Genomic DNA, 27,860 nt, shown 5'->3' on the forward strand with positions numbered 1-27,860 from the left:
TCCGCAAAAATCTTTATTGTTCGGTAAAAGATACACCATCTACTGCGAAAATTTTTTCAAAATGTTTTTTCTTTGCCGAAACTAAGCTCTTCAAAGTTGAAATACTCTTCCTCGCAAAAGTCTTTATTTTCTTCTTCATCAAATTTTTTCAATGCAATTTTTGAATTTTCAGATTCAGGAATAGTTTGTCTAACAGAAAATGTATAACATGCCATAGTTTTGTTGGTTACATCAGTCAGAAAACACATTTTAAACACGGCAATTATGAAAAATTCACTATGGCCAGAGCCCTTAAAAGAAGTTTTTATTTTATCGGGAAACTTTCGAGAGGTAAACTTCTTCAAATTTTGCGAATTCTTTGTTGTTTGTGGAAGGTTCTTTGCTATAAATATCTTTAGATCTAAAATAGCAGCTGCCTCAAAATTTTGATAGAATATAGTTGAAAGATTGGCATTAGTAAATATGTAAAAATTGACAAAAATTGCCGAGGATTCCCTGAGCAGCGAACATTTTAAATTCGGTGTTCTGTGCTTTTTTTTTTCTTTTTTTTTTCTTTATTGAAACATAAACACAGGGTACATTACGAACATATAATACAAAATACTACTAAACATTAATATAGTCCCTCCCTCCGCTAGAAACTTAAGTTATATCGCCAGAGGTAAGGCTATGAAGAAAGGAAAAAGTAAAACAAGGTGTGACGTGGAGAGAGCTATGGTTGTAGTAGACTAAAATAACGCACCACTGAACCTTCCAGATTCGTGGATATATTCAACGACAGAAAGAATTATAGTTTGATTTAAAATTAAAGTCAAGCTTTCATCACCGTATAATAAAAATCGACAAAAATAAGAAGGGTTTAGTGGGAGGAAAATAATACCTAAGTCTTGTAGTTTGTCGAATAGAGATTGCATTGCATGGGAATATATAGAGCAGTGCAGAAAAAAGTGCTGAGTATTTTCAACTGAGTTAGTTCGACAACCACAAAAAGGGTCTAAAGTATCACGAAAACCATGCCTAAATTTGTGCTCGTTCAGATGAGTGAACCCTACCCGCAGTCGATTTAGAAAGACTACACCTTGATTGTCAGAAACATCAAAAACACGAGATTGTTTGGGTCTCAAAAATTTTAAAATTGCATTCTTAAAGGTCTTAACAGAAGGTAGATCTCTTATATTCGCGCCCAGGACATTCCACTGTGATATGCAGTAAGGAAAAAATGTATTACGAAAACGCTCAGTTCGTATATTAAGAGGATAAATAGGATTTCTTGTTCTTATGTTAACTGGCTCTGTAAGCCTTGCTGGCAGATAGTTACGTAAGTAAGACGGAGCTTGGTTATTTATGATTTTATAGAAAAATATCATTCTTCTGGCAAAACGTCTGTCAGCAAGGCTTTCAAGGCCAAGTTCAGAGTATATTCTCTCCTGAGACGTTCCACGAAAGCAACCTGTGATAGCTAAGCAGGCATTATATTGAATGGATTCAAGCTTCTGCACAAAAGAGGCATTTCCTTGGCGGTCATATATGATATCACCGTAGTCTAGATGAGGTCTAATGTAAGATTTATAGATGGTAAGAAGAGATCTTCTAGGCACATGTTTGCGAATTCTGTTAAGAAGGCCAATACCTTTATTGGCCTTTTTTATCTTCTCCTCAAGATGGTAATCGAAAGAAAGTTTTGAATCTAAGATAAGACCTAGATGTTTCTGGTGCTCACTGACAGCGATGTTAGTGTTATTGAAGGAGATTACTGGAGCATTAGCAGGAGTGATTCTGCAGGTAAAATAGACTTCCACAGCTTGTTTAGAAGGGTCTGGGTTGAAAGACATCTTCCATTGACGAGCCCACTCACTTATCCTGGCAAGATCTCTGTTTAGTACCCCAAGGCTCAAGAGCTGGTCCATCACAAGGGAAAATAAGGAGGTGTCGTCAGCAAAGATTTTGGGTTTTGACTCAAGGTTTAATGGGAGATCATTGATGTAAATTAAGAAGAATAAAGGACCAAGAATCGAGCCCTGAGGTACCCCAGCATTGATCCTCTTCCACTCAGACGTTTTCCCATTCAACACAACTCTCTGATGCCTATCATCAAGAAAGTTACGTATTAAGGAAAGCAGAGTTCCAGTTACCCCATATGATTTGAGTTTGAAAATCAAGCCATCATGCCAAACCCGGTCGAATGCCTTTGAAATATCTAAAAACACACCCCTGGTATCTAAAGAAGGGTTCACGTCAAACCCTGTAAAAATATCATGCGTTATGGACAACAACTGAGAAATGCAAGAGTCACCCTCCCGAAATCCAGACTGACATGGAGAAAATAGATTATTTGTTTCAAAATATCTGTAAAGTGCATCATAGATACACTTTTCAAATATTCTTCCAAACACTGGAAGAAGAGAAACTGGTCTGTAATTTTTAGCTATGCTCCTGTCTCCCTTTTTATAGACAGGAACCACATTGCCTTTCTTCCACTGTGATGGGAAAATGCCAGAATTGATGGAAAGATTGAATATACTAAACAAAGGTTTTACTAGAGAATCACCACAGATCCTGATCATACGAGTAGAAACATTATCCCACCCATGGGCCTTGTTTACGTTTAAAGAATACTTGTTCTGTGCTTATTCTTGCAAGGTTTTCTTATGTTTTATAAACAAAACTGTCATCGCACAATGAACAAATTAAAAATGTAGCGTGATTTTATTCAAATTCTCTTCGACTCAAGTATTCCCATGAGCGAAAGCAAAATTAATGGCTTTTTCCCAAAGCAACAAAGCAACAGTTTGCTATCAACGATACAATACAATAGAATAGTAGGAATGGTATCTCCATCTATATTTTTATTACCTCCATGGTATAACAATGGACAAAAGTACAGAAAAAGATGTTTTTTTTGAATGTCGTTTCGTCAATATTTTGTCAACTTTTTGTTTAGGCTTTCGTAAATGTGTGCAGCTTCAAGTTGAACTCTCTTTTCTTTACTGTAACTTGATTTCTTATTCTGTTTATTTTTCTTAACAATTTCTTGTTTTTCGGACCATTTCCAGCCTCAAGTTCCTTATAAACGACGTGGGAAAAATCGGGCGGCAAATGTAGTACCCCCCCCCCAGCCCTCATGGGAAACTGTATAATGTCTCAAGAAAATCGCTTTTAATTAGTGTATACGTTCTTTTATTCGAAAATAGTGATGGGTTGACCAAGACCGGGAAAAAATGCCGATTTTGACGCCCCCTTCCCCGTAGACTCTCGCTTATTCAAACTTATTTCATGCGAATCTTTCTACACTATTCATATTTTAGTTATATAAGTCCTACCATTTTTACAATAGGCTTTGGAAATTTTTCACAACTTTACATCATACGAGGTTTTCTTAATGCTTCTCATTTGAAGATCAGTGCTATAGAATCTATAGTTTTTTTTATAAGAACAAACTATATAAGAACATAAGGCTTCGATGACCAAAATGTTAAGAACAAGTTAAGAACATTTTAAGGCTTCCCGGGCTTTAAAACACCCAATTTCTCAGGAAAATGGACAAAAACACTCATAAATGGCGAAAATAAGAACATGTTAAGAACATTTTTAGGCTTAAAATTTAAAAAGTTAAGAAAAGGTTCAAATTTTGGATGCTCTTATAAAAAAAACGTGTAGAGTATATAGATTTTTTAATTTTTGCAGTCTACTTAAAAAAAAAGGGAATGGCACATATCAACTAAACTCTTCTAGTACTTTCCTACAGAAATTCCTGACGACATGCTTTCGTGTGATTAAATCTTTGAAAAAGATTATCAAAAATGCTTTCTAAAAGAGAGACAGATTGTTGTAGCAATTTTTATAATCTTTGAACTGATTAAAGTTTGTCTTTTTTATGGTTATAAGAACAATTATAGGTAAAAAGTTTGTCGAAAGATTTTAGAAGAATGCAATCTTTTAGCTCTTAGGTTTTAAAATTTTGCAAAGAATTAGCTAAATTTGGTCCAAAACCAGATTTACTAGCGCTAAATTTTAAAAGGTATACTTGAGTTGTTATGGATTTTGGAATTATTTCATTTTGATTTTAAGATAAACTTTCAGGTATTTTATTCCACGCTGCACGGTTTTTTTAAAAAGAACATCAAAAATTTTTAAAGCCTTCAGATATTCTTAACGTTATGAGTTTTAAGCCTTAAAAATGTTTTTAACGTGTTCTTATTTTCACCAATTTGTGAGTATTTTTGTCCATTTTTATAAGAAATCAGGTGTTTCAGAGTCTACAAAATCTTGTTCTTAAAATTTTGGCCATCAAAGACTTATGTTCTTACATTGTTTGTTCTTATAAAAAACGTGTAAATTGTTCACATATTCTTCCATGAAAAAATATTTGTGGCCCAGTTTATAGGAACATTGAAGCTGAAATTTGTCGAAAAATTAAGAACATCGTAAGAACATGGCCTCAGTTTGGAAAAAAAATGACAAGAAACTACAATTTTTTCCTCTTTTCAAACAGTTTTAACCGAACTTAGGCAAATTTTAGATGTTCTAATAAAAAGAAAACCTGTACATGTTTTTATGTTACATAAAAATCTGGACATGCAATATTTCTGATTCGTGCGTAGGCTATATAATATGAGAAATCTCTTCAAAAATATCACTTGAAATGGTTCTTCGTAGGATATTGATAAATAATTTAAAAATATTTTCTAACAACTTATTAAACTTAATAATAAATCATATTTTTATGAATATATTGGTTATTTTTGAAATAATCTTTTGGTTGGCTTGTTTGTTTCTACTTACTACTTGTCCAATCTCTGTTTTAAATTGCTTTAATTCTTTTTGCAGGTGATATTTTTTTTTGATAATTTTGGAGCTTGTTTCTTTTGATATTTTCTTATGTTTCAATCTATTCTTTTGGCAATTAATTTTTTCAAATGTTACCCCCTCTTTTCAGGTTAAGTGTTTTTTCATTACTTTTTTTACAACTTTTTTTTATCACTTTGTCGATATCTATGTTGATGTTTTCATTTATTTCAAACTTTTCACAGTCTGATTGCTATATTTATGAGACTCGGACTTGTTTAAGTAGGGTATGTACATTATGCACGAAGTATTTTTTTCACTCAATATTACATAATCAGGAACCTTTAACATCTTAGAAGGGCGACTTTGAAAAAGTACGGCAAGATTGTACAAAAAGAAAGCCCTTAGGGGATTGATATAAGGATCGCAGCCAGGTTCTATTCTTTTCATATCAATTTTCTCATGAGAATAGTGAATTTTAATGGACGTTTTCGAATCTCAAGATGACTTGAAAATTCTTTTTTGACGTCGTCATTAGGAAGAAGACGGTAAAGGAAGAGTACAATAGTTTTAAATGATACGAATCCCTAGAAAATCATAACGTCGTTTTGTACAAGATATCTTGACTAAACTCAAACTTGTGATATTAAATATATGTAAAATCGAATAAAATTTGCCATTTGATTTTAAGATTTACTTCCCTTCCTCATTCAAGTCACCGTCCTAGATGCTAAAGTTCCCTAATCAGGGACGGAGCTCGTGTATCTTCAGTCGCCATGCTGTCCTTGAATGTGCTTTACAAGAAATCGCTTTTGTAGAATAAATAAGATAGTTTATGTTGTTTAAAAGGCTTTAAATATAGAGGCAAAATTTGATTAACATTTCTTCAAAATTCTGAGATATAACTTAAAAAATTGGTCGGTATTACTTTTGATGACCTGTGCAAGACTTAGCAGCACTTAAGGTTTTTGTCGAGTACATCTCTAAGTCGGGTCGGGTAACCTTTCTCACTATAATGTGAAATTCGAGTTACAATCAACGGAGCTTTTTGTTATATTTACGTTAGTCATTAGTGTATGCCTAAGTTTTTCTAAAATGTCCCTCTAGTGAGAGTCCTGAGTTACAAAGTTAAGTAGAATTTTCAGGGTATGAAGTTGGTAAGAACATAAGGCTTCGAGTCCAACTACTACAGAATAATCTAAGAACAGTAATAAAACATATATAAGTTTCTTGGAACAGTAAAAGGCTTTGCGGGCTGTAAAACATGCGATTTTCTTTGAGAATTACACTCAAATACTCACAAGATGCTGACAATAATAACGGCCAGTAACATCTTTAGAGCACTTTTGGGTTTGACACCCAAAACGCTAAGCACAGCCGAAGGCTTCAAAAAATGTTAACGTTCTTACAAAAAACGTGCATTTCCGAGTAGAGACATCAACCTCTGACGGCTGTTAAAGTTCGATGGTAGATTTCAGATTTATGAGTTGAAGTAAGGCAAGAATCAATATCACTAGGAGAATTTCCAACCAAGTTAAACAAGATATGCCTTCTGATACAGGGACGTATTTGAAAAGAAACTTTTAACATGTTCTTATTTTCAAAATTTTATAAGTGTTTTTGTCAAGAAAAGCCCACAAAGCCTTAACATGTTCTAATTTGTTCTTGATATTTCGGCCATCGAAGCCTTATATTCTCATAAAGTATGTTCTTATAAAAAGCATGTACAGGAGTGGGGATATGGGGATTAAAAGTGTCTCTATCTATCTTATCCAGTTTAGCTTAAGATTTTAGTGTTTAGCGATCGGTTACTACTTTAGGCGTACAAACTTTCGCGATGACGAAAAATCGCGAAATTCACGACATTTACTTTCGCTAATTTAGCAGAAAAATATTTTTCGTGAGCATAAACTTTCGCGAATCAAGACGCAAAATTGAGAATTTTCACATGAAAAATAGCTTAGAGGAACAAATACTTCTTGGATTGGCTTGAAACATTTGTCCTTTGACTTGTTAGTCTTTTAGCAGGCTAAAAAGTGCCATAAAAGTTACATTTTTTTCAAAGTTTGAAGTTTTACAGATTTTCTATTTTGTCAAGAATCTTTGCGAGCATAAACTTTCGCGAATGGCCCTTCCTAGAATGTAAAGACATTTACATTCGAAAGTTTCTGATCGCGAAAGTCTATACGCCTAAAGTTTAAAAAACTAGAGCTTTAGTTTTTATAATATCTTTAGAGATTGACGTCATTTTATCATGATGATTTGATAATAAGTTCCTGCTTTCCTCCTCAGCTACTTAGCAATTAAATGTAGTCAGCTATTGAAAATATTCTATTAATCTCTTTCAATACCAACCTACCTCATGTGGGATAAGTTTTATTCTATCTAACCGTCGATCAAAATTTTATCACGATAAAATCCTACGATCTTGTTTTTATGCACGCTATTTTCTTGTTATCAAACTGAGCATATTATATTCAATAAAGTAAGATGATAAGATTTAATGCTTAACTTTTATAACATCACTTTTACTCATTTAACATATATTAAAGGAGATTGTATAACCGCAAAGTTTTTAGTTTTCACTCAAGCCTTTAATACACCTTTTCGACCGTAGCTGCCAATTGCCGCGCGGTCATTTTGTTGTCCGTTTTATCACCCTAAACCGCCCCAGTTTTTTTTTCGCACCTAAAAACAATAGAAAAAGTGTAAAAAATGGATTGGGTCGAGTTTAGGGTGGTAGATTAAATAAAAAAATCGCTCCTGACCGCACGATTACGGTATTATTGTTGTTGCATGGACGGGTTGTTTTTATTGAGTTTGAGATGTCAAAACTGAGATTGTAATTTGGAAATTTGACTGACAAATTGTGTATTTTTCTATTCTTCTTTTTTTTCGTAGAAGTTTTAAAAATGAGACTACATTGTTAAACTATGTTTTTGACGACAATATTACTGTGTTTGGCTTTGACCACCTTTATGGCAGCTGTCAATGCTGGTAAGTTATTACTTTAGCGACCATGCTGTTTTTTTTCTAAGTTTACTAAAAAAAATTTGAAAGGTCCAACATTAAACAATTATTAAAGTATTGCAAGCTTGTTTACTTCCGTTACCTAGGGTTAAACCCCTGGCTGGGCCCTGCCAAAGAATTTTTACTTTGTACTTAGGGTAGATAGCTAAAGAAAGGTAGACGATGCTATAGTCCGTTAGAGGGATGTTAAACACGGGAAAATATATATGCGCGGAGTTTACAGCCGTAGAGCGTTTCACGTAAAAAAGCGGTGGGAGTTTGGAATATACACTATAAATGCCTCCGCCACTGATTTCTTCACCTCGGGTTAACCTCTGTTTTTTGAATTCATCCCTTCTCATAAATTATTCCCTTGTGTAGACGTTAGGATCGTCTAGAGAAAAGGGAGCCATTGGGTCACCCTCGACTGCGGCCCCTAATGATGTTAAAGAATATACGGTACATGATTTTTTTCTTGAATTAAAGATCAGGGCAAAGACAACAACGATCTAGCAGATCAAGTTTGCAAAGCACAATGCATTCATTTGAAGCAGAACTGTGGTCAATTGCTTGGATGTGGTGATGCCAAATTCGACGTTTCAAAACATTGCCCGGAAACTTGTGCTACTTCTTCAGGTAGAATTTTAATGATTTCACATTACTTTATAATATCATATTCGTGCAGTGATCTCTAGCTTAGGTTTGGGCCTATTCACACTATGACAAGGTGTATGTCTGTCTGTCTGTCTGTCTGTCTTACGATATTACTGTGTGATTATTAAATTTTTCTGAAATTCTTCGAATATCATCTCAGGGCAGTCAAGAAAATTCACCATTCTTTATACATGGTTTTTTAATACTTTTGGTGAGGGTAAAATATTTTTAAGAATTTAACAAAATTTGGTTTTTTTTACAATTATTGAAAACTTTTATAATAAAATTATAAATTTACAGATAGTCCAACTCAGTTACCAGCCACAACTCTCTCTACACCGGCCAGTTGTACTCCACCGTGTCTCTATATCACTAACATCACAAGCGTACTACGTCTCCGGTTAAACAGTACGACCGGTAAACGGTACAGCGAATCAGCACAAGCCGAAACGTTATTCCAATCCAGCGGACATATCCGTTCTCTAGAAATCGACTCGCATAACAAGAAAGTCTTTTGGGGTGATTTCCGTTATCATACTATCAATTGCAGTGATCTGGATGGTGGAAACCGTAAATCGGTATTGACATATGCTATCGGATACGCCCAAGGTATTTCGGCAGATTGGACTTCCAATAATGTTTATTGGACGGACAGTTTAATGCACTTGGTCGAAGTGGCGGACTATGAAGGCAAACATAGAAAAGTTTTATTCGCTTTGGACAAAGAATCAGAACCGCGTGGCATTCTGGCTAACCCGAAATCAAGGTATACTTTTAATCTTTTGCAGTATCCGTTGCTTCTTAATTCTATAACTAATGTGAAATCTAATACTACAAGTCTACTAGATGTTTTTTATAAGAACAAACTATTTAAAAACTAGGCTTCGATGGCCAAATTATCAAGAACAACTCAAGAACATTTTAAGGCTCCATCTGATTTTTTAGGGAATGGACATAAATACTCGTACAAAATGGCAAAAATAAGAACATGTTAGGAACATTCTTAAGGCTTAAAACTCAAAAATCAAAATGTTAAGAAAATCGAAAGACTTCAACAATTTTGGGTGCTCTTATAAAAAAACGTAAACATACTTGATTAAGTTGTCTCTGAATCTGAAACCTCTGAGTATATATTTATGCTTCGATTTATGGAGATTTAAATAACTTTTTTTGAAGATTCTCTCGATATGAAATTAATCAGTGGAAGTAGACAATCTTGTTTGTAGCTGATTATTTCAGCTAGACTAATAAACATTAAATATATTTCATAGATAAATTCATGGAATTGGGTAGTTGTTATTCGAGCTAGACAACTACATGGTAGAAACACGAAATTAAGGTTGCAAAATGATGTTTATTTGAGATCGGTTTGTCTCGATTATAGTAATCGATGATTTGTCTTTTCTCTTACAGACATCTTTTTTGGACTGATTGGGGTAAAGAGCCGAAAATTGAAAGAAGCACATTGCACGGTACCGATCGAGTTGCCATAGTTACCAAAAATCTAACATGGCCCAACGATCTGGCTATAGATCATACGTCAGAACGTCTCTACTGGGTAGATGCGAAATATGACTATTTGTACTCAGTTGATTATGATGGTAAAAACATGAAGCTTCACTATGAGCTCATGTTTAATCAAGGCATTGTACATCCTTATAGTCTCGCTTATTCAACAAAAAATCATGCGATTTATTTGTCTGATTGGCAAACTGATCGAGTTTACGTAGACACCCTTATGGATGGACATAATGTGACGTCAGTATTTCAGAATCGAGGCAAACAAAAGAATATTGGTCAAATCCGATTACATGAGGATTACACTGACGCTGGAAGTATGAAGTTTTCTTATTTTAAAAATTTCTTCCCCAGGAAAATGACCTACAATATCAGCCCCACTCGGAAATTGAATCTAGTTTTACCCCTATTTCAAATTCAATGGAAGATAATTTTACTCTAAAACCATCATTTTGAATTAGAAACATAATATTTATGCCCATTGGGATTTCGATAGTAATTTTCATTCCCACTGTGGGATAGAGTCCCACCTGGGCTGTGAGACAGTGGTGTAGATGTCTGCTAAGAATGATATTTTCATTTCAGTAACCAAACCATGTGCAACGAATCGATGCTCGCATATGTGTTTCAATGCTGGTCAAACATACAAATGTGGATGTCCTACTGGTCAGTATGAAAAAATGATCTGTTCTAATTATTTAAGAATTTTCAAACTGTTTTAACCCTTTTGCCAAAAGTGGTGTTTTCTACCACCAAAAAATTAAACCACGCCTGTATCAGTAACCCGGTCAGATCCGCCCGTTTAACCCAGTCAAAATTAATAGAAATTCTCTCAATTCTCATTTTTCAAAGTAAAAAAAAACCGTTGTGAATAGCACAAGTCAAGGGATACATACTGTATTAGGATACTTCTTTAAGTCTAAATCCACTTGGTCATTTTAAGACATCTAAAATCAGTGACACACGGCTTTGAACCTAAACTATTCCAAACAGTGAAGAAATGTCTTATCACCGTGTCTCAATTTTTCTACTTTCCTTTTTATAGAACCATGTTTATATTTTTCTATGTCTCTCGTTTCGAGTTAACTAACTCGGTTTTTTCGTACATAAGTTTTCGAGTTAACTATTATTCAAACCCTCACTTATCATAAAATTTTCGTTAACTCGAAGTTGGACGCTCTTCCCTCAATGTTTCTCTCTTCTTTAACAGGTTGGGAATTAAGCAGTGATGACGAAGTTTGTGTTGAATCGAAACGTTCTTACGAAATTTATTTTGCGGACAGTTTCGCTAACACGGTCAATCATTTGGTCAAATATGAAGGACAAGATGGATTCTCCATTAAACCTTTACCAAACATCACACACGAGGGATTGCAAAGTCCTCTTGCTTTGGATTTTGATTCGACACCTGATAGTCGATATGTTTATTGGGCTGATCATAAGAAAGAAAAAGTAAGAGAATTTCCTATCTATGTTTTTTTTTGTCAAGTAAAAAGCTCAGTACGTTAGTCGTTTTATTCATGATCGGGACGGCGACGGCGGCGGCGTATGCGACACTGAGTTTGCAGACTGGCTACCCCTCTGGACGGATGATTGAAATCGACTTGAGTCGTATCTAATTGACGTAAAAATTTCTAATTATGTCATTGTGGTTTGAGCGTAAGCTCATTATGTTTGATTACTATTTCTCATCTAATGCATTAAAAGTTACACGCTGCACATTAAAGAATCATTCATTCAAGATTTATTCTCAAGCTTAGATTCTAACTTTCACTTTCACTTCCACAGGTTTATCGTATGCACGAAAACGGGGGTAAATTCGAAACTTTGATCACCGGTCAAGTAACATACGGTTTAGCTATCGATAAAATCAATAAATTATTGTATTGGTTTAAAGATAATAAGGATTTGGTAGTTTCATCTGTTACTGGTGAAGACATCAAGACCATGTTTGCTGGTTTACATTCACCAAGAGATATTGCCTTATATGAAGAAAAAGGTTAGACAATATTTTTTCGTCAGGATTCTTATGCTATCCCAGTTGACACACAACGTTGTTTCAACATTTATCTAACGTTCACAACGTCCATATAACGTTCAACGTTGAAACAACGTTGTGTGCCAGCTGGGATATTATAGTCTTGGGATTGAAACAACACTAGTCTCTTACTTATCCAAGCTGGAACAGAAAACAGTTAGAAAGTGTTTGGTTCGATATATTGGAAGATTAAGCGGTGAGTTCGTATCGCATTTTGTCATGTCCTCGGTTTACACGCTTTTTTTTATAAGAGGATCCAAAAGCATTCCGATGTTCTTAACTTTTTGAGTTCCAAGCCTTAAAATGCTCTTAAATGTTCTTAATTCTACCATTTTGGAGTATATCAATTTACTTACAATTCCCTATCAAATTGGGTATTTTCGAGTCAATATAGCCTAAAAATGTTTTTAACTTGTTCTTAATATTTTGGTCATCGAAGCCATGTTCTTATATACTTTGTTCTTGTACAAAAAACGTGTAGTAGTCCACTGCTAGTTGGTTAGGGTCACCTTGTTGACAACACTATATGCTGATATGTAACCCAAAGAGAAATTCTTTTTTTCGTAGGACTCATATTTTTCAATGACCATTACGATGGACGTATATACCGTATCAATGCTGACGGTACCGGATTAAAATCATACAAATCAACCCGGAAAACCGCCATTACCGGTATAGCTGTTGATAAAATCGAAAATCGATTATATTGGTGTGATAGTGAATCGTATAGCATCCAATCAATCGATATTAGTTTGGTATCGAGCACACGGAAATTGGTTGTGCAAAAAACGACTTATTTTTACGGACGTTTTTGGTTGGTCACTCAAGATAGTCACGTGGTTGAACCTTTCGATTTATCTATTTCCGGTGACCAGATGTTTTGGACGGATACCTATAAGAGAGCAATCTTTTCTGCCGATAAACGAAGTGGCGGGCGGATCGACTATGTGACAGGTGGTTTGGATCATCCACGTGACTTGCACGTGGTCAAAGATATCGCTGTCAATGGTAAGCCTAACTAAATGAACTGCATTGAAAGTGCAAAAATTGAAAGTTTGCATCGTGCAGTATAGCACTACCCTACTGAAAATTTATTTTCTCGCATAGAGAATAAATATCAAAGTAAAGAAAATCTAGACTAGATGACTTTCTCTGTCATCTGTTATAGATTTTGCTGCTGTTTGTATTTTTTGTCAGTGTATTTAATAACAAATTAAAACTGACAGTGTTAGCTTAAAAGCAGTGAGCATTCTTACCCTGACTATAAATATTTTCTTCACTTATCATTATAGAAAGTAAAATCATTTACAAAATCAGCCATTTAATGAACATTGGTTCATCGTCCAAAGCTCGCTGTTTCACTTCTTGCGCTGCTACGACTTTCTTCAAATCGTCCGTTAAGGAGCCTGAAAAATGCCCTGTTGGATATAAACAGACAAACTACGGCGTAAAATGCGCCGAAGCTACGGATTCATTTGGTGCTAACTTCAAATGCAAATGTAAAGATTGGATGTCATGTGCACAGCGCGGCTTTAGTGACGTTTATGGCTGCCCGCCACAATATCAGAATCCGGTGATGTTGTTCAAAGTACGAGAGTGCAAACAAAGTAAGTTTATTCGAACTTTTAGTATTCGAATTTTTCTATTTTATTCGAATCTCTCTGTAACTCGACCAAATGAAATTTCCCGTTCAAATCAGCAAGAGTCGACTGTATTGCGATTATTACACTAAGTTTTTTCCCAAAGAAACACCGGAAAACAGAAAAGCAACACTGGCTTTTATCTATCATTAGGTCATAATATAATGTGTATACAATATAGCGTAGTCAAGAAAAACACATCATCTTTCTATGAATATTTCGACCAACTGGCCTTTTTCAACATCAAAAAATAAAAGGCCAGTTGGCCGAAATATTCATAGAAAGACGATGTGTTTTTCTTGACTACGCTATAATTACATTATATATCAAGAATAAACTTGAAAAAATAAATTTAAGGTGAATTTATTTTTTAAATCTATAAGATTCTATCTCCCTCGGACCTCAATCGACCTACGGAATAAGCTTCACATATGGGCTTTACACCCCTAGCTAGGGCAAAAAAACGTCGCTTGCCGATTACACCCCTTTAGTTATCATTCAATTCTTTTATTAAAATTCAAGTCTTCAAGTCTTTTTCGTAAATCCTCAGCTGTCAAACCAGGATATTGCCCATATGATGAGAAATGTGTCAAAATGCTAGCCTCGGCTGCATGCAAGAATGACGACGATTGTGCAGGAGAAAACAAATGTTGTTTGACCACGTGTGGAAGTCCAATTTGTCAAAAACCTCTTCAGAAAAGTGGTAAGTAGAAAAAACTATGGGAGGGAAGAGATCATGAAAGGTTTTAGGTGCAGATTGGTTAGATTATATTAGCCTAGAAATCTAAGCCAGATTGATTCAGTCACTCGGTAAAATCTGATGGTAATTTGTGACTGAGCATCAGTTTTTCAAGGCAAAATTCCGTACATCGTAAAAATCGTTAAAGCACCGATAACGCTATATTGCCGACATCTGTATCTTGGCCTTGTAAAAACTGGCTTGGTTAATCAGGCTAAGATTATATCTAATTTATCTGTTTATCATTACATTGGTTCTCTATAAGGCCTGGGTCCTTATATTATAAAGATTCAAAGTGTTTCACGGGAATAACCCGTTAACAAACTTCCTACCAAGTTCGTTACCTATCAGTAGAGAACACTTTTGTATACGATAAGAGATCAAGACTAGTAAACAACATCGTTGCTCACCACATATGTAATTGTTTATTCTAAACCATTCTCCACTGCCAGTTTATTTTTTTATAAGGACGTGTTCGTGTTCTGTGCCCTAGAAAAAGGCGTCAATATAGAACTAGTCCTTGAATTTTTGGACCTACCCCGGTGGGGTTGAGGTCCTATAAATTAACCCATGTTCGTTCGTTAGTTAGTGTGTTAGTTACCAGCTTTTCTCGAGATTGGCTCATTAGTTTTTTTTTAATTTTTGGCACAAAGGTGCATGACCATAAACCCTCGAATGTGACGGAGCCCGATTTTCGAAAAAAAAAATTGGGGGGCAAATTTGGGCCAAAAAACGGCTTAAAAACGGGTTTTTTGGACTTTGTGAAAAATTGGATCATTAATTTTTTCTGATTTTTAGCATGAAAGTAGGGTACAATCATAGTTAAAGGATGGCTCAGGAGATTTTAGGAAAAAAATTTTTTGGCTCAAAAATCGCATTTTTATCTATAAGAACCACTTTTAATAAGAATACATCAATGTTCTTAGCCATATTATTATTATTATTATTATTATTAGTTTTTTCACGATGAAAATGTCACGGTGGAGGGTAATTATTTGAGTTTTCTGTAAACACTTATTATTTTTTTGGCTGAAAAACGAATCTTTATCTATAAGAATCACTATTTATGAGCATACAGTAGATCAATGTTATTAGCTAAATTGTTTTTTTATTATTATTTTTCTAACAGAAGAAAATATCACGGTAGAGTGCGACGGTTTGAGTTTTCTGGAAACCTTATTTATTAAGCTGTGCATTTTTCTGATAGTTGTTTTTATAAAGAAAAGCGCTTAATAGCTTTTTTATTTCTTTTTCAAAAATCTTTTTCAATAGTGTTGATAGTTTCTCTCAATAGATATGCTTTCATTTTCTTTATTTTTTTGTATTTTGACCAGTTATGTCTTATGTGTTTCATTGTTTCAATGTTCACTGATTAGTTTGATAACCAGGTAGGTCCATAAAAGTATCGCTTGTTGTTTTTAAGAAACGATTTTTCAATTTTTCAGACCACGCATGTACAGTACGAAATGGAGGATGCAGCCATCATTGTGTAGTGGGACCTTCCAATGGACAACCTAAATGTTTGTGTCCGGACAAAATGTATTTGGAAGCGGACGGAAAAACATGTACAGATGAGAGACCAGTAGAGTGTAAGTTGTTTGGTTCTCCTGTCCGCTCGTTCGCTTTCCTGTTCGTTTGCTTGCCTGTTCGTTTGCTTGCCCGCTCGTTCGCTTGCCCGTTCGTTTGCTTATCTGTTCGTTCGCTTGCCTGTCTGTTCGCTTGCCGTTTCTTTCGCCTGCCCGTTCGGTTGCGTGTTTTTTCGTTTGCTCGCCTGTTCTTTTGCTTATCTGTTCGATCGCTTGCCTGCTTGTTCGCTTGCCTGTTCTTTCGCCTGCCCGTTCGGTTGCATACCCGTTTGTTTGTTTGCCTGTTCGTTCGCCAGTCCTTTCTTACTCTTGTCCATTCCTTCGTTCGGAAATTCTTCTACTAAAGTTTTATGGAGCTAATACCTTTTCACAAATAACGGTGATACCATGGTGATTGTGTCCCTTGAGACATTAAATGATTCTTTTATGAATAGGAAATAGTTTTAATAAAATCCGCTCGGAGTTAATCACCATGAAAATAATTTCGAAACGAGGCAAGTGATGTTCGTGACGTAATTTATGAAAAGGTCTATAAGTAAACATGAGATTGATGCGAGTTTGTACAGTAATACAAAAGGCCAGTTATGTATGGGAGCTAACCACTTCATTGATTACTTACTTTTGGTTGTCCTTGATAGTCTGGGTTAACTCTTACAGGGTGAAGTAATACCAGGGGTTAAAGTTTTATCGTGATTGGTTAAGGTGTTTATCAAGTACATTCTTAAAAATTATTTACTGGAAATTTGTATTTTGTATACTTTTTCATTCAGATGTTTGTCCAGCCAACAATGAAGTGGGTGCTTGCATATACGACCCGTTGAAGAACTGTCTGGACAACAAAGAATGCAATGATGGGAAAATGTGTTGCAGTCGTGGTTGTGGTAGCGAGTGTGTTCAATCAAGTAAGTTTTTTGTGATGGAAAAGAGGTTTTTCATGTTATGTAACTTATGTCATTAGGAAGCGAACGTTCGATTTGCGTAAGGTATCGCCTTTACAGATTCGAACGTTTTTTGCTTCCATAATGGCGGAAATTACGTAACTTGACAAAACATGGAAAACTTCTATAGATTGATATATTAAGTAGACTACCAAATAGTCTATTTTAAACGAGGAGAAGAGTTTTGGAAGGACAACTCTTTTGAGTCTTTTGGATTTTTCCCAAAGTGTTAGCTTTGGACTATTTTGTCGATTTTCCGACCGCTTATTGAGGTACGCTTTCCAGTTATCACCGAAATTCCAGAAACTTACCGGCTTTTCATCTTTTAGATTAGCGAACAATCTCATTGACCAGTATTTCCCAGGCTTTCTTGAATGCCCCCTGTTGGCATAAAGTTTATCTAGAATAGCGCAATTTTATCACCATCGTATTGGAATATTGTTAAAAAAACCGAAATTCAAGGATTTATTTGACATAATTCATGCCAATGATCACCTTTCAAAATTTTATTTCAGTTCAAAAGTCGTGCAAATTGGAGAAAGACAGTGGCCCGTGTAGAGCAGCCATTACAAAATGGTATTTCAACAGTGCGTCACAACGTTGTGAAAAATTCACTTATGGAGGATGTAATGGCAACTTGAATCGATTTGACACTGAATTAGAATGTAGAACATCTTGTACACCAGAAGGTAGGATAAATTTTAATGGCCTCACTATTACAGCTGCACACCTTGTGCCGAGGACCCGGGGGTACTAGGTTTGTGAGGTGACGGGTATGTGCCATAGTTAAAGCTCGAAAAAGACCCTTTAAAAGAATTTATTTTTGACGTTGACTATTTTGTAAGAAAGGAACCGGTATGGTTCGCACTCGTTGCCAATGAGTAATGATATCATAGGATATCTTAAGTGAAGGGAGAAACATCAAAATCTTTCGAAAAAGATTCGGATTTTAGTAGTAGATTATGATTTTTTCAATCTGCATGAAAATATCTTTCAAACGAACAAAAAATTGACCATGTTTAGGCATTTTTGATTTGATATTTTAACATTTTACATGTCATTTTTTCAAAAACCCGTAACAATATTTCGCCAAGACTTCAAGAGCGCTAGTTTTTGGACCTACCTAAGGTAGTCCTTTAAATTAACCCTTGTCCGTTCGTTCGTCCGTTCGTTCGTCTGTTGCCAGCTTTTCTCGGGATTGGCTCATTAGTTTTTTCTAATTTTTTGCACAATGATGCAAAATGGCAATGCCCAAAATGTGACGGAGCCCGATTTTTGAAAAAAAAATTTTTCCGGCCGAAAATGGCGGAAATATGCCGGAAAAACTGGTTTTTCGGCATTTTCTCGAGATTTCATCATTAGTTTTTTCTGATTTTTTGCTCAAAGATGCGTATTAACAATGCCCAAAACATGGCCTAGTCCGATTTTTGATAAAAAATTTTTTCCGGTCGAAAATGCCGGAAATATGCCGGAAATCGCCGTTTTTCTGGATTTTCATTGGACTTTTCCATATAATTGGTTGTTTTTTCATTCAAAAAGATTATTAATAGCAATGCCCACCATCAAGCATGTTTCAATTTTCAATAAAATTGATTTTTGAAGCCGGAACTTTCTAAAAATCGCCGGAACAGCCGATTTTCGCCGGAAAAACGGTATTTCTTGAATTTCTTGAGCTGTACTTTATATTTTTTTCATGAAATTTTGCACACTGATGCAAAATGTCAATACCTAAATTGTGACGGAGCCCGATTTTCGAAAAAATTCATTTCCGGCCGAAAATGCCGGAAATGTGCCGGAAAAACTGGTTTTTTGGCATTTTCTCGAGATTTCATCATAAGTTTTTTCTGATTTTTTGCTCAAAGATGCGTATTATAAATGCTCAAAACATGGCCTAGTCCGATTTTTGAGAAAAAAATTTTCCGGCCGAAAATGCCGGAAATATGCCGGAAATCGCCGTTTTTCTGTATTTTCATTGGACTTTTCCATATAATGGGTTGTTTTTTCATTCAAAACATTATCATAGCAATGCCACCATCAAGCATGTTTCAATTTTCAATAAAATTGATTTTTGAAGCCGGAACTATTTTAAAAGTCGCCGGAACAACCTATTTTCGCCGGAAAGACAGTATTTCTTGAATTTCTCGAGCTGTACTTTATATATTTTTATGAAATTTTGCACACTGATGCAATATGACAATACCTAAAATGTGACGGAGCCCGATTTTCGAAAAACATTTTTTTCCGGCCGAAAATTCTGGAAATATGTCGGAAAAACCGGTTTTTTGACTTTTTCTCGAATTTTCAATTTAAGTTTTTTCTGATTTTTTGCAGAAAGATGCATATTCGCAATGCTCAAAAGATGGCCGAGTTCGATTTTTGAGAAAAAAAAATTTTCCGGTTGCCGGAAATCGCCGTTTTTGCAGATTTTCATTGGATTTTTTCCTTGTATTTCTATGTTGTTCACACAAAAACATTATTGATAACAATGCTCACCATCAAGCATGATTCAATTGTCAATAAAACTGATTTTTGCGACCAGAACTTCCTATTTATTTTATCCCTACAACCCTTCTCTCTCCCCCCATCAACAATCAATGATGAATTTATTGTGTTGTGTATTTTCGCTAAATGCTATATTTTCTGACGGATTTTTTTCATATTTCTTTTCGCATTGCTATCAATGCTAACTAACTTTCATCATCAGGTAGGTCCATTCAGCATGTTGCTTGTTTTTCTTTTTTTGACTCAAGGCGCCCATTAGAATTTCCATTTCGCCATTAGACTATTAGGGAGGTTACAGCAAGAGAACTTCAAGCCAAAATGCATATATCTAAGGGGCCTTGCTTGGCAAAGTCAATTACTAAAAACAGCATAACCTCTATAAATATTTATTCATCATTGGAAAGGAGTAGTTATGTAAGTCCGGAGAAAACTAGTCCGGGAATAACCATAATCATCACTTGGCTAAACCTATGCCCTTGAATATTAACTTGACAAAGTTTCAGTCGCCAGCCCGAAGACTTAGTTGGGAGGACAACGAAAATGTCTTAAAAGTTAATCCGTATAGATATTCGTTCGAAGTATATAATAAAGTGGCTTTTCCGTCTCAAAATTTTCAAGAATATGTGCAAATTTGTGGAGTAAAATCCATTTTGTCTCATACTTAAAACCTTCCTTTAATCTCTGAAGATGACAATTTCTTAACATTTTGCTTCACCATAACAGATAAACGGAACATTTGCTACAAACCAAAGGACGCTGGACCATGTGAAGCGTTGCAGTCAAGTTACTATTTCAATAGTATAACCAACAGATGTGAGAAATTCAGTTATGGAGGTTGTAAAGGCAATGAGAACCGATTCACAACATTGGAGAAATGTCAAAAGACTTGCCATGGTAAGAATCTTTATAAAGATAAACTTCTAGAAAATCAAAGTTTACGTGCACTTGCCATAAGATCTAAATTGAGAATAGCCAAGGTTTTGGGGAAATTGATCTTTTTTTCGGTTTTCTGTGACTTATAATTATAAATACTACGTACCTGCATTTCTGCCAAAATCATTTAATTTTCAGATTCAATAATCTTCAGAGAGGTTTTATTCGAGCTAGCCTACATTTGGTAAAAATACTCTCGTCTCACAGTCTTTTCATTTGGAGTATTTTCATTTCATTCCAAAACTCATTAAATCGTGTTTTCGACTTAGAGCACAATTATATCGGATTCTACTTAGAGTTTAAAGGGATAATCAGATGGTTTGAGATATTTGACCTGTAGTAACCTTCTACCGGTCCTGAGTAAAACCTCCAAGTATTTTGGTGTAACTATTTTCCAAAGTCGAGATATCACAATTTGAAATTACTGAAAATGGATTCTTACACGGTTCTTTCGTTGTAATTCTTACTAAAAGCCATAAACTTGTAACTAATATATCTCGACTTAGGAAGATAGTTATGCAAAAATATTTTGAGGTTTTGTTCTTAGAAATAGAGCGAACCACATGCCGAATACCTCAAACAATCCCTTTAAGAATCAATCCCGCAAAAAACCGTTTGTCGATATTAAGTGGATTTAAATAAAAAAAACCTGTGCTTTTCAATTACCACACAGCCTTCTTTTATTCATCCCGTTCATTCATTCATCCCACAATGTAAACTTTATATCTTTCTAATCATGCTGCACTATAATTCGTTCATTCACTCAATGTCCATACACACATGCACGCTATCTAAATATAATTAGTTTAACGATAAAGGAAATATTCTAACTAATGAATTTGCAGCTAACTATTACCATTCAACCGAGTCGCCTGAATATACAACTACTAAAAGGGCGGAAATAAAGACAACGCCCCACCACCATACAACAAGCATTAGTCGGAAGACTACAGAATTGCTCATCCCAGCTACAAACCCTACGACCACGATGAAAAGACAGGCCTCTACTACTCATAATCCGATGACAACAACCGTTTTCGTTAGACCGAAAACGACTCCAAACGTCATCCCGAAAACGACTCCAAACGTCATCCCGAAAACGACTCCAAACGTCATCCCGAAAACTACCAGAAGGAAACCACCGACTACCGAACATTTTGTCGTTTCAACAAAAACCCACGAACATACTACCGAAAATCCAAACGAGATTTCTGTGCCCTTGCTAACAACCCGCCACCAAACGCCTGTTGCGATAACAACTAAACCGCCCTTTATTAAAACCACTAAATCGCATCTCTCAACAGGAGGTAAAAGACCTGTTTAAAATTCATTAATCAAGCGACTAAACTTAACTAACCCTTTTTGCACATAATTATTAACATATTTTTTTATTTTTCTTGGTTATTCTCAATTTTAAGTATTCATTAACACATAATTAAGCAAAATTCAAAAGGAGAAATCAGAGACAGAAATCAGGCATATTTTTGCAGAATACTGAAAATTAATTAGACTCGAATTCGTGTCTTTTGACTGAAATGTATCCTTTAAATTTAACTTAATTAACAAGCTCGCTTTTAATTGCAATTGAATTTTTTTCTAAACCATTTTATCGTACTCGGAAACTTCTCACCTCCTACAGGTATTGAATCCGGGATTCGAAAAACCCCGTAAAATTACTTTTAACGTATATCAATTAACTTGTTTTCGCTGTCTTTTGACCTCAGAAAATTTCATGCTTGAGAAAATATTAAAGTTTCTGATATTTAAAACTTCTGATATTTAAAATATACCAATATTGCTAACATATGACAATCTCTGAAACTTTCAATCTAGTTGAAACATTTCAGAGTATTTTATCCATAAATAAGATTTTCAACAAGGTTTTATATTATAATCTTCATTAGCTATCAAGCCAAGAAAACTTTGCACAAGCAACCCGTGTAAAAATGGTGGTTCCTGTACAGAAAGTGACAGCCAAATTTGTAAATGTCCCAAATATTTCGCTGGAAAGTATTGTGAAATTAACGCAGGTAAGTAAATGAATTATCTTCTGCCGAATGAGAACTAGTAATCTTCTAATCTTCTAAACTCTTATGGAGAGTTTGAGTTTCAAAAAGGCTTTCTTTTAACTCAAACTCTCCTTAAACCCAATATGAACTCGTAATTCTCTGAGCTACAGCGGAGTCTCCATGACTTGAACCTGCACAGGGAAACACAATCTAGGCAAGTTACGGCCTGTGCAAAAATTAACGAATCAAATAATGCGTGACGGCCAGTTGTTCCACCCCCTTTTCGGGAAAATTTTTTGGTTTTTCTCACTCGTCATATTAATGCCTTTTCAAAAAGTCCTGGGCCAGCAAAAATTGTGTTTCAGCCATTTTGGTAAAATTAAGGAAAAACACTTTTTGCTGACGTCAGCAAAAATTGAAACTGCTAATAACTATTGGAATATTTATCCAAATGAGCTCAAATTTGGTACGAAGCTAGGGTTTATAAATATCTCTCGTTTCAAAAAAAAAATATCTCAAAAAATTGATGACGTCAGCAAAAATCAGCAATGTTCTTTTTTCCTCAAAAAATGCTGACGTCATCAATTTATAGGAAAATTGTTTTTTGGAAATAAAAGATATTCATGAACCCTACCTATGTACAAAATTTGAGCTCATTTGGATAAAAATTTCAGGAATTATTGGCATTTTAAGTTTTTACGTCAAAAATATCCGTCATTTCCATGGCAACCAACACAAAAACCCAACAAATCATAACACTCGTGACGGCCAGTTGTTCCACCCCTTTTCTGGAAGAAATTTTTACTGGGTTATGTTCATCATATTAATACCTTTCCAAAAAGTCCTGGGCCAAAAATTCTGTTTCAGCCATGTTGGGAAAATTCAGGAAAAACACTTTTTGCTGACGCCAGCAAAAATTTAAATTGCTAATAACTCCTAGAATATTTATCCAAATGAACTGAAATTTGGTACGAAGGTAGAGTTTATATATATCTTTTTTTTCCAAAAAAAATTTTCCAAAAAATTGATGACGTCAGCATTTTGTTAGAAAAAACGAAAATTGCTGATTAGTGCTGACGTCATCAATTTTTTGAATTTTTTTTTTTTTGGAAATTAAGGACATTTATCCACCCTGCCTTCGTACAAAATTTGGGCTCATTTCAATAAATAATCCAGGAGATATTAGTATTTCAAATCTTGGCTGACGTCAGCAAAAAGTGTTTTGCTTTAAATTTCCAAAAATGGCTGAAACAGAATTTTTGGCCCAGGACTTTTTGGAAATGTATTAATATGAAGAGTAAAAATAACGAAAAATTTTCCCATAAAAAGGGGTGGAACAACTGGCCGTCACGGCCGTCACGACTTATCGAATTTTTTGCACAGGCCGTAACTTGCCTGTTTTCGAATTCAAATTAAGAAAATTTCGAGTTATGAAGTAAAGTTTAAAGAAAGGAATTGTTAACTGAAGAGGTTCGAGTTAAAGAGACTCCACTGTCTTATAGAGAGAACCTACTTTACTATTGTAGCATATCGTCTATCTTTGAAATCCATTTCGGAGACGCTTTAACCAATCTTACTTATTTTCTTTTTTTTTAGAATCCAATATCGTGAAAATGGTTTTGGAAAGCTCTACACCGGTATGTTGAAGTTTTTGGGAACTGTTGGAATGCAATATGGCTTTTCATGCATTATATTGCTTCTAGAAATCTAATGATGGGCAAAAGTCAATTTCTCTAAGTCGGTAGTTCCAGTTTTAAAGCTCACTTGCTTTAAGTTGGCATTATTTTTTGCTTACTGTATGGATACCATGTTATCGTAATAAGACTGTTTCCCTTAAGGTGGTATCCACATAGTACTTAGAGGGACATAACAGTACTTGCGAAATTTGTAAACAAACTGTATGCAGCGGATACAAAATCAAAACAAATGTCACATGTCAAAATAAAAAATCAAACCAAATATGCCTAATTTTGATTGTTCAATTGTCTTACAAGTTTGTTTTGGATTTTAATTGTTCTCTTTAATGACACGTGGTTCGCGCAATGTTTACATTTTACTACTTTTATGTCCCTTTAAAGCGAATGGATTTTGAACATCTAAGTTGAATGTGTTCACATTATAAAAGTAAGAATTGAGACTTCATGGTGTTAATATTGGCAATAACTGCATAGAAAAAGACGTTGATTCCACAAACCAGGAGTGGGGACTTGAAATAGACCAGGAGTTGAAATCCCCTTCCATTCTCTAGGTTATGATTTATTCATCCTTATTCAGCCTATTGACTTATGCACCCAGTTATGCTAGACCTCTCACTGTAAAGATGAGTTGACGATAATTTAATATCTAGTTATCATAGTTATGTTAAGTCGGCTAAATGTCTGTTGGGTAAATAACCGCTTGGTGAAAGGTCTGGGTACAGTCGGGGAAAGCTCCACTCGGGTAAATGTCCGTTCGGGAGACGGCCGTCAGTAAAATATCATTTCCATCTATAATATAATCTTTTATTTAGGTGACGGTTGAAGAATTCAAAGAGACAATGAAAAAGACATTGATTGATTATTGTGAAGATTTCAAATGTGAATCGAAAAGTGATGTCAGCAAAAAGAGAAAGTAAGACCATTTACAATTCTTTTTTTTTTAAGATTTGCTAATTCAAGGAGTATTTTTGAGTTTCACTTTCTGAAACACAATCAAATTCTAATGTCGTACTCGTACGATAAACTTCCCACGTGTCTATCACATGATCAATGAAACAGTGTAACACAAAACCTTTAATAAAAAATATTTCTTATCTTCATAGGCGACGTCGTTCTGTGCCGGTGTCCTACATCAAAGATATCGTCATTTTTGATTTCATTACCGATAACAAACGTCAAACGGTCACATTTGCCGTTTTATATGCCGACAAAACAGGTCAATTGACGACTTTAAGTAGCGCTCATATTAAAGAAGGTATTTCCACGGATGATGATGCGGACCATTTATTCAATGCACAGACTGGTAAAATTCAATTCTTGGATGTCTCGACACCACGCGGCCGCACGAGAAGTAATTCGCGTGTTAACCTTGCAGTAGGATTGATCATTGCTTGTATCATTTTGGTCATCCTGGTCATGGCGGCTTGGTACATTAAGAAAAAGTAAGCATTTTTGACTGGAGTTCACTGCCTTGGGCTTTTCCAGAAAAGAATTAAATATTCGGGTGGGGATGTAACAATTCTCTTGAAACTCACCCCCGAACATTGTGACTTCTGGTCCCCGGACAATAGGTCTAATTCCCCAGACAAGCATCAGTTGACATCCGGACATTCAAAGTTACCTCCCAACAGAGAAAATTCATCCCCTCCCGGCCCGGACAAGGCCGATGTTGTAGATTTACCACTACCCCTTGGCATCATATCATCATATAATCATCAGCCCCTCCCCCCATGGACGAACATTTTGTGGAAGAGGCCCTTAAACTCTTATTCTTGAACAAGTATGTTTTCAATATGTCCAGAAAAGCAGATCAATTGTTTCAAATTTGATCCATGAGAATGAAAATCAGTAAAAATTTGTGAAAATCTCCTGTACTTAGATCTGTCCAAAATTATGAACATGACTGATCAATATAAGTTACTTATCAACCGTTCATTTTACAGGCGATTATTTACAAAAGAAGCTCCTACAACATGTGGTGCTAACGAACTCGGTCCAGTCTCTTTCGAAAACCGTCTCTATGATGATCTCCATAGTGACAAAGTTCAATTACCGGAAAGCAATAACCGCCCAGCTGTCGAACAAAACCATTACACGACACCACAAGAAGCGGGCGTTTCAACTTCCCTTGGCGAATACGCCTCACCCATGCCACTTCCTGCTACCCTTGGAGATTATGCTGAAATAGCAGGCGCCAAGTTCCCGCCTGCTGAGGGCGCTACTGTAGGGGCGGTTTATGAAGAACCAGATATCAAAAAGGCACCACCACAACGAGATTGGGTCCAATTCACCGATGATGGCGATAATATGAATAAACCGCCCATTACTGATTTCGTAACGCCCCAATACACTGATCCGTACGATTTAGGTAAATATGAACCTGGATCATTACCAAGCTACCCGCCCAGCTATCGAAGTTCACCACCGGAGACGCCCTCCCATAGTGTAAGTTTGGCGGATATGAAAAATGCGGATTACGAGCTTCCTGATATTGATGGTGATATCAATAAGACAACACCTCGGTTGTCAAACTCACCCATCAAAAACCTAGATAACAATAATAAAATCACGTTAGAAAGCACACGACAATTCAGCGTTACAAGTAACGATGGGGATCATACCGAAGCATAAGTTATTTTCCTATACGTCATTCGGAGATATTTCATTTGATATTTTTATCTTAAAAAAACGAAAGTTAAAGATTCAAACAACCTCGTCGCCTTGTATTCCAGGCTTACGTTACGTTTACCACGGCTTTTTCCTCCTCGATGCTGTGATAAAAAATCGCGTGTTGGGATAAAGATAGATTAGGAACGAGATCAAGGTTCACACAAAAAGGAGCTGTAAAGCCTTATACAAATTGTGATAGGAGGAAGAACGCTGACATAACACTAATGAATTGTCTTGCCAACTGTTCAGAAAGTATCTGTTCAAAACTGTGACCATAGTCATTATAAAAAACCACGGTCTGGTAATGTATTGTTTTGGCTTTTTGTTCAATTTTCTTTTGTTATAAAATCTCCTCTTGGGATTGGTTTATTTTCGAATCACATGATCAAAAAGTTTTCAAAATAAATAGATTTTGGTACATAATCTCCATCTTTTATCAAAAAAAAAAAGAGGCAAAAGCCTTCAAGACCAGTTTTTTTATAATGACTATGCTGTGACATACCTTTTCAAGGCATTTGAAAATAATAATTTATTTAAATTTTAATTATAAAAAGAGAGGTTCTCATTTATTTCTTTTTTTGAAAATAAAAATTTCAAAATTGTTATTTTATAAAAAAAGATAAAAATATTGCACCTTTAAATTATTTCATGTTGTAAATATTACAATTTTTTTAAGCACTGTGTTTTTCTTTGTCAATTCTTTTTTTATGAACTAATTTAATTGTTGCGAATTTGATAAATTTACATCTCAGCACAAAATTTTTCCAACGAGTTAAAAAATATTCTCATCAATAATCTTTTCAATGTGCAAATAATTGTGAATAAACTTATCTTATTATTATTGTATTAGTATATTTCTCTAACATTTTTTGTAATAATACACAATCGCCTACTTTAAAATTATAAAAAATAATTGTAAAATAATTTCAAATTTTGTTACTTCATCATGCTAACTTTAGTTTATGTTTCCAGAAAAGGGCTGAAAAGTACAACAGATGGCGATGAGATAAATCTTTCAAATAAAAATTAAACTTTACTGATGTACACGTTTTTTTATCATTAGAACATCTAATATTTTTGAAGCCTTCGGATGTTCTTGACTTTTTGAGTTGGCAAATAAAACCAGCTTTAGTAGACTGTTT

At 35.0% G+C, this 27,860-nt stretch overlaps 1 protein-coding gene across 2 annotated transcripts; it reads left to right on the forward strand.

Moving 5' to 3' along the window:
• Positions 1-7,684: 7,684 nt before the first annotated feature.
• Positions 7,685-27,735, forward strand: LOC136814090 (low-density lipoprotein receptor-related protein 1-like). 2 transcript variants are annotated; one of them, XM_067070592.1, is made up of 20 exons: positions 7,685-7,782; positions 8,281-8,430; positions 8,749-9,214; positions 9,862-10,283; positions 10,552-10,632; positions 11,177-11,418; positions 11,755-11,965; positions 12,572-13,012; positions 13,297-13,611; positions 14,195-14,347; positions 15,829-15,972; positions 16,740-16,871; positions 17,423-17,596; positions 20,133-20,303; positions 21,188-21,649; positions 22,247-22,372; positions 23,948-23,988; positions 24,861-24,961; positions 25,152-25,490; positions 25,992-27,635. In XM_067070592.1, exons 1-20 carry the CDS (start codon positions 7,719-7,721, stop codon positions 26,677-26,679), a joined length of 4,923 nt encoding a protein of 1,640 aa, XP_066926693.1. In that variant the 5' UTR covers positions 7,685-7,718; the 3' UTR covers positions 26,680-27,635. The 2 variants fall into 2 exon arrangements, with proteins under 2 accessions (XP_066926693.1, XP_066926694.1); XM_067070593.1 differs by lacking the exon at positions 21,188-21,649 and having other exon boundaries at positions 25,992-27,735.
• The last annotated feature ends 125 nt before the right edge of the window (positions 27,736-27,860 follow it).

This window comes from Clytia hemisphaerica, unplaced genomic scaffold (assembly GCF_902728285.1).
Source record: "Clytia hemisphaerica strain Z4C2 unplaced genomic scaffold, Clytia hemisphaerica genome assembly, whole genome shotgun sequence".
NCBI lineage: Eukaryota > Metazoa > Cnidaria > Hydrozoa > Leptothecata > Clytiidae > Clytia > Clytia hemisphaerica.

Coding starts and splice junctions, on each gene's coding strand:
- LOC136814090 (XM_067070592.1), top strand. CDS start 7,719: ATGTTTTTGACGACAATATTACTGTGTTTGGCTTTGACCACCTTTATG. Junction 14,348..15,828: donor AAAACCTCTTCAGAAAAGTG/GTAAGTAGAAAA, acceptor TCAATTTTTCAG/ACCACGCATGTACAGTACGA. Junction 25,491..25,991: donor GCTTGGTACATTAAGAAAAA/GTAAGCATTTTT, acceptor TTCATTTTACAG/GCGATTATTTACAAAAGAAG.